Consider the following 13,287-nt stretch of genomic DNA (forward strand, 5'->3'; position numbering starts at 1 on the left):
CATGTAAGTTGGTATTGTTTGACTTCTCACATTATTACTTTCAGGATAAGTTAGGCCACTCAGAAACATCTTCATCTGGCATGTAACTAATACTTTATGAAGGCGTTTTGGGATAAATGAAAAAACTTTTACATGATTTCATATTGTTGAGATTTTACAGGAATGTGTAATACCTTGTTCATAATCTACTGCAACAACATACACACTACTACATCATACAGGCAAATAAAATCCAGTGTGCAGGTTTTACATTGACACTGTGTTGAATTTTCAACTTTTTCGGTCATTTCAAAAAGTGCACGTAAATATATTGTCTTGGGAGTAAATCAACACAACAGAGTTAGACTCACTGAAAGCATCAAAAGGTTTGAGTTCAGCTGGAGGACAGTGTTACTGTGTTTCAATGAAATCATGAACCATGTTGATGATGCATTTTATGCTTTACTACTAGCAATAATTGTATTTATATTGTAAAACTACTAAAAGATATTCATATTAATCACTCCTATTGTCATTTCAATTTGAAATAAAATAAAATAAGCAAAATAAGCAGATCTTTATCACTACAATCTGAGTCTAATAATCATCGTTAATAATTTATCATTGGTTGTTAACTAAATGCTTAAATATTTTGTTGCTTTTTCTTCCCTTTTTTTCCCTGATGCATGTGTTTGTGCAACTTTCCCAACTTTACAAACTCCAGTGAATTTAATCATTCTCACTGAGATGTTCAAACCTTCACAGGAGCCGAAGTCTTATCAGAGTCATAGCCGAGGTGAAGCCTTACCCGCAGTGTCAGCGCTGCTCTCCACACGGGGCCGTTTGTTTTTCTGACCCTTCTCCTCCTTGGCCTCCGCCTCCGCCTCCTCTTTCGGACTTTCGCTGCCGCTCGTGCGCTCATCCAGCTTCCTCTTAGGGAACATCTTCCTCGCTGCACATATCGGGACAGGCATTAAATTAAATGAAGGAGGGGAAGAAGAAAAGGAAAAAAAAGTGGGGAGGCATCCCAGCCGAAATCATGCCATGATCAAACAGAAAGAGAATGTGGAGATGAAAACAAGACGAGTCTGCTCTCTTACTGCAGATGTAGGGCAACGGGGGGGAAAAAAAGAGAATCACAGATACGTACTTTGCTAATGAAAACACTAATTCCATCCTGAAAGATATTATGCAGCCCAGCAGCTTAGGGTTCCAGTGTAATTTCCTCTGTAATTTTATGCAGCGCTGGTGCTTGAGGGTAATTTAGGTTTTGGTTCCACATCCGCCTCTGTTTTGGTCCTTGTTAAGGTTCTTGTGCAGGTGTTTTTTCTTCTAGATATTATAATGAAAGCATTAACCCGAGACATTAAGAATGCAATTTCTGTTCAAATTAGAGCGTTTTCTTTAATGTGATGTTTTCTCCAGTGGTGGCTGAGGTTCTTATTGTTGGCGACGCACCACTGCTGAAAACAAACACCGCAGTCATCAAACACAAAAGAGGACGAGATGATGAGAAGGGAATGAGCCACTTTCCTGCTGCAACAGTGGGATGAAGGAGACAAAGTGAGGGAGAGGAGGTGCCTCCCAAACAAAACACAAAAGCTCCAATACTAGAAAACTGTGGCTCTAAGTAGCTTATAGTCTCCATTTAAAAATCTCCATTTCTGAAGTGGCGTGAAAAACAAGTACAAAGCTCCACTTACAGTCCCTTGGCCATTCCTTATTATGTTAAACGCATATCGTTAGACGTTAGAAGTTACAGATAATGAACATGTATGGCAGGAAAACACAGCAGCAGCAGCAGCAGCGGCTCTCTGCTGCTTTATTTTGCATATTTGAAATGTTGAAGCTTTCATGTACAGACTGCAGCCATAAAAAAATAATCACTACATATGTTCACGTGTTTGTTTTTTTTAGGAAAGCTTCAACCAAAGCCTCCAATGATGAGCATTCACAGTCATCTACAATAAGACGACTTGCTCTGCTGGTTTCCATTAAAGCCCAGTCAGCAGAAACGACACACGGCAAGACAATGCAATAATAATAATAATAATAGTATTATTATTATCCTCACAATGCAAATGCACACAGATAAACAATACAGTGTGTACTCCCGGATAAGCAGATGAGATTAATAACAGATAGAGCAACATAATCAAGTCCAGTGTAACGATGGAGACCCTTCAAGAGAATTAAGAGATAAATAAAACAAAGAAGGTGGAAAGTGTAATTTCCATATCTAGTCAACAAACTTCTCGTGCTTTCAGTTGGTGATAAATGTCTTGTTTTTTTTCCCTCGTTGCGAAATAATGAGAATCCAGTGCCATTAGGCTCCTGCTAACAAGTAATCAAGTAAAATTGCTCGAGGCGCGAAAACTATCAATCCTCGGCTGATGTCAAAGTTCCAAATTCTGCCAACTTTGGAGAAAAGAAGTTTGCAGATGTGGTGCGAGCCTGGGAGGAAAATACTGTATTATACATTATTACAATTATCAAGAATAATTAAAAATCGGATCAGACACTAACCCGTCTTGCGTTTGACGATTCCAGAGGTGGGGGAGATGGAGTTGGGGGTGCTGGGGGTCTCTGGTGACGCTGAAGAGGACGGGGTGGCTGGAGTGGCTGGGGTCACGGGGGTGGCTGGGGCAGGTGGAGGAGACAGAGGGGTGGGAACTGCCTTAAACACATTGTCCTGTTTAAAAAAAAAAAAAAAAGACAAGAATGAGTTTTTATGGTTGTTTTGATGAAAGGAAGTATAAAATAAAAGCTGATGACCAGCGTTACTGCTGATTATGGATATTATTTTACATTAAACTCTCTTTTTTATTTTTTATTATGACTTCAAAGCTAAAGCAGATATTCAAAAATGCAGGAATTGACAGTAACAGCTGCTCAGCCAACTGGAACAATACAATCTGAATCACTGTGGACTGTTTTTTATCATTCATCCTCCAGTAATGAGGAATCTTCTGCCAAAGCAAATGAGAGCATTCACTCATTTAATTTGTTGTAAATGGTAAAAAAAACAAAAAAAACAATCATCACTAATTTATGGAATTCAATTTTTATGGAATTAAAAACAGTGAAACAATAATGTGTGAATAAGTGACGACTGAAAACAAAGTCTATGAGACAAATAAAGAAACAAACGTGTTGGAGAGAAGAAAAAAAAACAACAACTGCAAACTCAGAACGACAAACACCTCCATCAGTGAGGAAACACGTTTGTTATTCAGTGAAGTGCATCGTTTCGAGAAGGTGGTTGAAGAAAAAAAAAAAAAAAAAACCTGATGTGGCAGAAAACGCTACAGTAGGCAGGTCCTCCATCTCATTCTGGCAGTTAGGAGTCACGTGTGAACATGAAACATCTCAATACTCCTAATTATCAAATGTTGGAGGTAGTTACTGCATAAACTAAAGAGTTAGCAGGGTTGGGAACGATACTTTGGAAATGTAATAGGTTACGGATCACTAGTTACCTTATCTAATTACTTTTTGATACTTTACTAATGAATGTTTTCAGCTGTTAGGGTAAATGTTCCCATTAAGCACCAAAACCTTCAGTTCAGCTGTGTTTCATGGATACTGACATGATGTATAAAGGAGATCATTTCTTATAAAGCAACATTTATCTCTCATTTTAAAATGTATTCATTAGTTCATGTAGATTTTTTTATATAAAATAAAGATATTTTATATAAAAAAAGTCAAAAGTCTGACATGAGCTTAACTGGTACTGTGACTCTATTTAAGCCCACGTCAGGATTTATTTACAAAACATAAAAAATATTGATTTAAAATCATTAAAAGCATTAAAATATATTGAAATTATATCGATATTGTGATATGAGACAAGATATCGTCTTAGATTTTGGATATCGTAATATCGTGATATGTCATCAGAGTCGTCTTTACCTGGTTTTAAAGCTGCATTACTATAAAATATGTAATTTTCTGAACTTAACAGATTGTTTTATGTACCTTTTACCCACTTTGTCATTATATCCACATTACTGATGATTATTTATCAAACATTTCACAGTGTAAATATTTTGTTAAAGCATCAACAGCCATCTCTATAATATTGTTGTAATATTGATATCGAGGTATTTGGTCTAAAATATCGTGATATTTGATTTTGTCCATATTGCCCAGCACAGCTACTATATGTTTTCAGTAACATATTCAAATATTTAAAAATGAGGAAAATAAAACTTCCTCCTGAGCAAAATCATAAAGGTCTGACTTCAGATGTAACCTCCTTTGTAATCATCAACATTTTCCTAAGTTTTTAATTTAATGACACATTTTATCTCAGTAACTGTAACAGATTACATAACACTGTTACATGTAATAGTTACTCCTCAACAGTGAGAATTAATAACTAAAAAGCCCTCTCCTCTCAAACACTATAAAACTATCTAAAAAATCAACAGCAGAATAAAGTTGAACCTTCGTGTCGTCCTCCCGGGTCAAATTGACCCCGTCTGTTTTGACTGTTCCTTCTTTCCTCCCTTCCTTCCTTCCGTCTGTCCTCCCTCCCTCCTTCTCTCTTTTCTCCATCCCCTTTCTTCCTTCCTTCCTTTCCTTCCTCCCTTACGTCTTTCCTCCATCCTTCATTCCTTCCTTCCTCCCTTCCTCTTTTCCTTTCTCCCTCTCTCCATCCTTCATTCCTTCCTTTCCTTCCTCCCTCCCTCCCTTCCTCCTTTCCTTCCTTCTTCCTCCCTTCTTCCTCCCTCCTTTCCTTCCTTCTTCCTCCCTTCCACCCTCCTTTCCTCCCTTCCTTCCTTCTTCCTCCCTTCTTCCCTCCCTCCTTTCCTTCCTTCTTCCTCCCTCCCTCCCTTCCTTCTTCCTCCCTTCCTTCCTTGACTCGAGGACAACAGAAGGGTTAAAGTTTGTGATTTAAACACCAAACTGAACAATCAGCCTGCGTGATTCAGATTAGTCTGTTAACTGAGAAGCAAATCATAACATAATCATAACTCTTACATACCGTTAATACTCTGATCCTTCACAGTATCTCCTCGTAATTAGTCTCTACATCAAACTTCTGAAAGTTAAACCTATTTATTATTCATTAATACCTTATTACTCATTAATAAATGGAAGATTAATCCTTCATTTCAGAGGGCAGAGACAGTGTGAATCTTTAGGTTTTACACTGTTTGTTCATGTTCAAACCTTCACAATCACATTATATTACAGTCCAATGTTGATTTAAATGCATTTAAGTATATATATGACCCTCTATATTACCTTCTATGTACAAAAAAAATTGAAATATTGAGCATTTTCTTAGTGAGTTTAGACTACTTTTCTTTTACTGCTCTCAATGTAAAAATGGGTCAAATTTAATCTGAGCAGCATGTGAGGATTAAACAATTGAGTCAATCAGCCAGTTCTTTTTTCAGGTTGTTTTTTTTTTTGCACATTTATATTTTATAAAAGACTCATTAATCACAATGAAAATAATGATTAGACGCAGGCCTGCATTTATCTCCAGTGGAGCTGCTCTGTGACCAGCTCTGCACAACAAGCTCCAAATCAGAAGTCATAAAAACGACCTGACAATTGTAATCATGTTAAAAGTGGCTCACGCTGACAAAACTTCACCAATGCGTCACAAACTCATAAAACAACTGAAAGAAATAATGAATGAATCCTTGAGATGTAACTAAATAAAATGACTGGGGGCAGCTAGGAGACGTATTCATCAAACAGGTGTTTTGAGCGACAGCCAGAGCCAATAATCAGGTCTTTTCATTACTGCCGCTTATTGACGAATGCGCTCAATAGTGTGATTCGCTGTAGCGTCGTGTGCCTTTTTTTGCAACCTCTGTTTCCCACTGTTGAATAAACAATAGGCGCTGATACGCCTACAGGAGCTCTAACGGTCTTATTAGATTCAGCTTGTGCAGCTCACACTGTGGATTTAGAGCATGTAATAGGTGATGCTGATTCACTGAAAAAAGGCAGTTTATAGGAAATTCATCTTCATAATGTGACAAAACAAAAAACCATAATATTAAAGTATGGCTGTCTTTTTATACACTGAAGAAAATCCAGAGCATGTGTTTGAATACAGTGTTTCAAATTGACTCTTGACGTCTCAATTAACAAGAAGCTCACGGCGGGGCCTTTTCTACCTTTTCTTTTTTATTGGCGGCTTCTTTGTCTCCTTGTCCCTTGGTGGCGACTGGCTCCTTAACAACCGGCGCCGCCTCGTCGTCGTCGCTGTCCAGGATTTGACGGCTGCGCTTGGCAACCTTCTTGACGGGCGAATCGGCTTCCCGGACGCCGTTCTGCACCTTCAGAGGGCTTTTGACCGGCCTGGGAGGAGGGGGTGACACATAAGTTGAGTTATGGCGCCGTGCAATGCGGATAAATAAAAGCTTTCGTTTATATGGGTGCTGTTCAGGAGCGAAGCCACAAGGTGTTATATTAAGTATTTAAAAAGGGGGATTAAGAGTCAATAGGAAAAACAGCAATGGTCGTATAAAATCAAGGCAAGAGCCATAAAAGAGAGGTCAAAGCAGTGATGAGAAGACTGTAACAGGAAGACAAGCCTATTAAAGATAGTTTAAGACGTACTTTAAAAAGATGATATAGTCTAGAGATGATGAACTCTATCATCTAAAGCTGAGCTCGGAGATCAGGGAAGGAAGTTAAAAAAAAAGTTGTTACCTCTTTAAGAATAACTACAGGCCGCTAAATGTTTTGCCGAGCAAATAGTTGATGTGATTTAAAGATAACTGCACAAAGTCAGACTGTCAGCAGAGGTTCAGTACACAAAAAAATATGATGGAAGATTAGTGGATGCACTGGTGCTTAAACCAATACCTCTACGACTGTGCTGTTAAACTAAAAAGGCAGGTACGAGACTTCTCAGACTCGCCTACTTCACTGAGAATATTTAAAAAGACAATGATTTATTTATTCTGTTGTACTAAGTAGAATCATCTTAAACACACATATTAAAAAAAAGGACTACAGATTTCTCAGTTTCTCAAACGTTAATATACGAGACTGAGCCTGCTGCCGATCGGTTCAGTCATACCTCTTCAAACTAGTGAAGTGGCGACAGCTGCTACTTCAACACAAAAAGACAAGGTTTTCTCCTTCAGACCTTCTTCATAAAACAGTTTGTTTTGTTGTAGCTGTCGTAAAGAGGATCCCTACAGCGCACCTCTCTCTCTCCATCAGAAAGGTTTAATAAACTAAGTGAATAACCTCTTTTCGTATGTATGCACGCGTGGAGAGAAAAGGAACTCTTACTTTTTCACAGGTTCGTCGTTGGCTTTCTTCTGAATATCTTTGTCCTTGCTCTTCGGCTGAAAGAAGGATCTAATGGGAGAAGGGGAAAAAAAGCAGTTATAGACAGAAAAATGCTGACTCGGCGGGTGGTGGTGGCGAGCTCGTCATCTGTGACAGTCTTTAAAAGTGTATCTGTTTGACAATGACAAATAAAGGACAGTTTGTAAAGTCGGATTTAAAACAATAGTCAAGAGCTTAAATGAGCATTTTCTTGCCTTAATAATTCCTCCATTAGAAGATCCCTTCATAATGCAACCACAACGTACCTCGATCTGTGCAAAAATGTGTCTAAAAGTTGATCTGAAGCTTCCGCTGATATCTTTCAACATTGGTATTTTCGTTACTATACTTTCTTATGAGAGGGAATTTTTATCTGAAGCTTATATGAGGCTATGAGTCATATATAAGTGGATATCTACCATATTTATAAAGTCTTTTTTTAGCATCAAATTCCCTCTTAATAATAATCACCAAAGAGACAAAACACGCACGCTTTCTCCACTATGAGCAGGTAGATACCTCTCTGTCCACACACACACACACACACACACACACACACACACACACACACACACACACACACACACACACACACACACACACACACACACACACACACACACACACACACACACACACACACACACACACACAGAGAGAGAGAGCCGAGCAGAGAGGCCACAGTGGACAGGATGAAACAGACTAGATTTTACTTTCGCGGCTGCTCGAGCAATCCATCACATAGTTGTTGGACGAGCTGAACATAAACTTTAAAAAAAACGAAGTGTTGGACACACACTCCCCTCTCATCCACAGCCGCTGCATTTTACAGACATGCAAAGCTTGTTATATTAATAACAATCTCAAAAACAGACATTCATTTTATGTATCTATTGAGTCTAATAAGCTAAATATCTCAAAAATAAGTTGAATTCTTGTAAACTTGAGGCTGTGGACCTACAGCAGAGAGAGGAAGACAGAGGAAGAGGATGAATGGTGCCACAGAGCTATTAACCAGTTTACTGCAACCTTACTAAACAGCAGTGGAGTCCGAGGGCTTCTACCATTCATCAGCTCAACAGCATTAAAGGTTATTATTCTCCGGTCGATACGGAGATAAAGTGTGATGTTAATTAGTCGACGTATTAAAAAAGATAAACTGATAGTTACAAACAACTTTACGATAAATAAAAGGTATTGTTTATGGTAGGGATGGTGAAAGCTGTATATCATGGTGCACTCTTCACATTATTGCATTTGTAATAATAAAATGATCAGTTATCGTTTTGTATCAGCAAGAAAAAAAGACATCTTTTTTTGAACCTTGTTATTTTAGTCTATAATTATCATTCAGTTCTTCTCAGCTCTGTAATTTCATATCAGTGTATCTATGAAAAATTGTAGTGCACACTTTCTGTTTTTCATTATTTATTTCAGCATGATTTTTTTGTGGTGTTGCCGTGACTACCTGTTATAAGATGGTGAACCTGCTCGTGCATGTGCTGCTCAAATTGGGCGGCGACCAAACCCCGCAGGAAGTGTGCCGGGCTTTGAAGCCAATTTGACACAGCGGCCAAACTTCCAACTATAATTTCTGCATCCAACACATGATGCACACTCGCCAAATAATACTTTAGCCACTTAGATTTAAATTGTGAAAGAGACGGCTAAAAATCAGCAATTTTTTTTCTCCACCCGCCACAATATGATCTGATAACATCTGGAAAGTCTCGAAGAGCCACGAGACTGAATTATTTTAACCCCATTCAAATTAGCAGAGGACTAAAGCAGAAGTTATGACGACTCGTCTGGTGGAAGTCTCTGGTGCACCTGCTCTGTGGGTCACATGATCCTGCAAGATCAGGTTCAACTTTAAACCCTGCCGTTTTTGCTTCATGCACAACTAAACAACTAACTTTATACATCCGTGGCAGCGACAGGTAACAGTAGACAGTTTCATGAGCAGCATAAGAACTTTTAAGAAGTATCCTGCTGAAAAAAAGGACAATCTGCAATGTTGTTGATATGTTGAACTAACTGTGATATTAATTATACTACTGAAAATAAGATATGCATTAAAGAAGTAAAAATACTCAGTTATAATCTGTAACTGGGATTATAACTCTGCCTAAGTACTTTTATCCATTAAATGTTCTTGCATTATGAATTTAGGCTATGAGACTCATTGAATGTTGGTGTGTTATGCAACATGGAGCTTACATTCAGGTATTTCCCATCATTTGAAAAACAAAAAAATTGCAGAAGAAATGATCCAAAATGCTCCCAAAAACATATTTCATGAGGGCAAAAAAAAGCCCTAAAAGTTCACTTCCTAACTTCCTCAGACAGTGTTTACCATCAGTTATAATTAATAAACTACAGAAACAACTGCCTCAGATTGTGTGGTCCTCTGGGTGCATATAAAAGCACACTGTATGCACACAGATATATATACAGTATGAAGCTGTTCATTAATACTTTAATTGTGCTGAGTGAGACTGCATGTTTGGTACGAAGATTCAAAGATCTGATCTGGCAAATGTGTCAGGATGCAGAAAAAAGTACATGGTCCTAAAAAAACTGGTTAAATCCTGTCCAAAGATTGTTATATAACATGGAAAATAATTTAAAAGTAACTCCCAGTAACAATGAATTTATCTTGTTCTTAAAATATTCAAAAGTATCCTCCTGTTCATACTGGCTATTTAAAGACCAGATATCTGACACATTTACAGTCTGTTTAGCATCATATTCCCTCTTTGTGTTTCCCTGTTGAGCTGTGCTGGAAGTACAGTAACAAAAAAGAGGAACTTTGGCACTAAAAAGACTGTAAAACTGAAAAATATCCACTTGATTTGACTCGTCTGAGCAGCTGAAGCTTCATATTAGCTTCAGATAAACTTTTAAATACATTGTTATGCACAGAAGGAGGACTGTAATACATTATGAAGGGATCTTCTAATAATCAGTATGAACAGGAGGAATGATTACAACAAGTAAAACAGGTTCTTGACTATTGTTTTTAGACAGACTTAAAAAAGGGTGCACCTGCTCTTTAATCCAACTCGTGTGCAACTTTAAGATTAATGTGGTGATAGTTTGAGTTATGGCCTTTGTCTCCAATGTTTGTTAGAAAGTGAAACCTCATATCAGACATTACAATCTGACATAGATAATGCTAATGCTAACTTTACAGGCAGTAATGTTAACACTTAAATCCAGCTATATATTAAACGGTGTTGCCCCCTCTGGAAGCACTTTAAGACCCTTAAAACATAACTCACAATACACTTAACCAGGTTAGTTCATCTTAAAGTAGATTCAGACTTCACCAAGCCCATTTTTTTAAAGTGCTACTTGTCACTAACAAGCTAAACAGACACATTTCAGAGGTACTTACGCGATGCTCCGCTGCATGTTGTCTTTAATCTCTTTCCTTCACCCGACACTAAACTGAGACTAAAAAGTTAAATTACAGGACAAAAAGGTCTCAACATCCACCACACACACTCTCAAAAAACACAGCAACTCCCGCGCTGAAGAGTGACAAAACGCTTGTAATATTCGGCGCCAAAATGACACATCACTCAAAGATTGTTAAAAGTGAAGATGCGTCACTCTGGAGACAAAAAGAGAAAGAGAGACCAATTTTCAAGGTGGACTATACAGTCTATGGGTGCACTGTAAAATACACGTGCAGGTTTACATTTTGTCTTAAAGGAATGAAAACACAGCTTCAAATAAGCTTTTTAAATATATTTTTGCACAGATTTGCTTATGGATTTTAGTCCCCATCACTTACATTATAAGTGTTTACATTGTATTGCTTTAGTGCTTGTTTCTCTTGTATGTCCTCTGTTTTGCTGGTGTTTTTGCTTTTATATTTTATGTTTTAATTGAGTTTTTATTGCTTTTATTGCTTCTGCATTGTTGTTGTTTTTAATGTTTGCATGTTTTTATGGGGTCTTTTTGTTTTCTGTGAAGAACTTTGTGCATTTTATTTCTGTGAAAGGTATTTATACTAGCTAAATCAGTACATTATTTATTATTATTATTATGATGAAGGGATGTTCTAATGGCTATTATAGAAAGAATGAATGATTATAGCAAGAAAAATCTGTTTCAGTGTTCATTTGGGCACCTGGCTGTTGTTTTAATACAGACTTGAAAAAATGTGAACTCATCCTTTAAGTCAACTGTCGCTTGATTGTATGATGAAAAAGTGTAAAAGTTCACATGTTATTAATGCAAAAACAATGTTAAATACCACACAGGAGTTGTTTTTCGCCTATATAAAAATAGTAAATGCAGGAATCACAAATAATTATTAATAAGCTAAAAGTAAGTCTAAAGTAAGTTCAGATAAACATGAGACTAATGTGACAAGATAATGTATAAAAGATATTACAAGGTTTATTTGAAAACATATATAGTGTTATACATGTTTTACTTAACTAAACTGATAGGATGATGATACCCTAAAATATTAACAGAGTGGCACCTCTATTATCTTTTCATATCTCAGCTCTGACGCGCTCCCGGGAAAATCTCTAAAAGCTTGGCAGGATGTTAAACTCACTACCGCCACCTGCTGTGTCGGAGTGGTAGCTTCATGTGGCAGCTGCTGGTCCTGATGCTGCTAAAAAAAAGACATGAATGAAAGATTTCACAGTGTCTGTTTAAATGCAGCTGCTATTATTTTCATGAAGGTCTGAAGGAGGCGGGAAAATGCATGACAAACAGCTGAATAATGAAACTCGAGTGCTTTATTCATCCAAATGCACATGTTGCCATGTTGTTAATTGTTTAGAAGTGCAATTCCCTACACTGTGGCATGAAGCTGACGGAAAAAAAGCTGCTTACTTAATACTTCTATACACAAATTAAACATAACACGTTTCAACTTAATAAATACAAAGTCTGTATTTTTAATCACAGGCGAGGAATAAACTATTTTACAATGAGCTAAAAAAAACACACACACACAAAAGAGTGCATGTTGGAGGGGATTTGTGGTGGGAAAACAGTCCATCTGTTGTAGTTTGTTCCTATTCTTCACTATCTCTTCCCCCATCTGTTCATCATTCCCCTCTCTCCTCTCTTCTCTCTCTTTCAGTCTGCTTCACTCCACCGAACAGGCTTCGGCTGATGTGGCTGAGATCCCACTCTGTGGGGCTTTTGCACGGCCAGGTGTTAGCGCTGACGTGGAGGGCCGAGGCGAAAGACGGGAGGCCGGACTCCAGCTCCCTCAGGTTGACCCCTGGATGTGCAGGGGCTGAGAGGAAGGGGAAGGGGCCCTGGAGAATCCGTGGCGTTGGGATCGGCTTAGGGAGGCAGCACGGGAGCAAGAGGGGGTGAGGCACAGCCTGGACCGCTGAAACAGAGTGAAAGTCATGTCAAGTACTAAGAAACTTCGTCATGTTTGATTATTTTATTCCCTCTGAGGCTGGAAAAGATGACAAGAGCTCGGACACATATTCATTTATTCATATTCATACTTTAATATAACAAAAACAATTTTCCAGAATGAACCTGAAACATTGAGATATCCTCATGTAAAGTCTTTTTCACCTTGTTAGGTGATGCTGCGTAGTATTACTTTCACACATTTTACATTATTATGAAAAAGTGATCAAATAAAAAGAAAAGAGAAGAATTCTCAAGTGTGAAATTACATTCTTCATTTTCAAACGAGAAAAATCTTCACTCAAAATCCTCTTATCTTTTTGCCGAGCTTTAAACTGGGATATTTTCTGAACAAACTCTGCTGAGGAATGAAAAACATGAGTCAGTGAAACTTATGAGTTAAAGGACAGGTTCACAATATTTCACATCTGTCCTAAAAAAAACCTTCAGGTGCACGAATGAACACTGAAACATGTTTTTTCTTACTCTACTCATTCCTCCTGTTCAGACTGACTATTAATAGATTCCTTCATAATGCACTTTCAATGTAAGTGATGGAGGGACAGAATCCACAGTCCTCTTTCTGTG

The 13,287-nt window shown here is 37.8% G+C and overlaps 1 protein-coding gene across 1 annotated transcript in view; it reads right to left on the reverse strand.

Moving 5' to 3' along the window:
- The window catches only part of lig1 (ligase I, DNA, ATP-dependent), a 59,990-nt gene extending 49,164 nt beyond the window's left edge, over positions 1–10,826 (reverse strand). The window contains exons 1-5 of the mRNA XM_062429046.1: positions 10,694–10,826; positions 7,255–7,323; positions 6,126–6,309; positions 2,506–2,671; positions 788–931 (exon numbers count right to left, since the gene is read on the reverse strand). Coding sequence (XP_062285030.1) covers positions 788–931; positions 2,506–2,671; positions 6,126–6,309; positions 7,255–7,323; positions 10,694–10,710 — 580 coding nt within the window. The 5' untranslated portion in view covers positions 10,711–10,826. The remainder of the gene's footprint in view (positions 1–787; positions 932–2,505; positions 2,672–6,125; positions 6,310–7,254; positions 7,324–10,693) is intronic.
- Between the last annotated feature and the right edge of the window lie 2,461 nt (positions 10,827–13,287).

This window comes from Scomber scombrus, chromosome 11 (assembly GCF_963691925.1).
Source record: "Scomber scombrus chromosome 11, fScoSco1.1, whole genome shotgun sequence".
Lineage (NCBI taxonomy): Eukaryota > Metazoa > Chordata > Actinopteri > Scombriformes > Scombridae > Scomber > Scomber scombrus.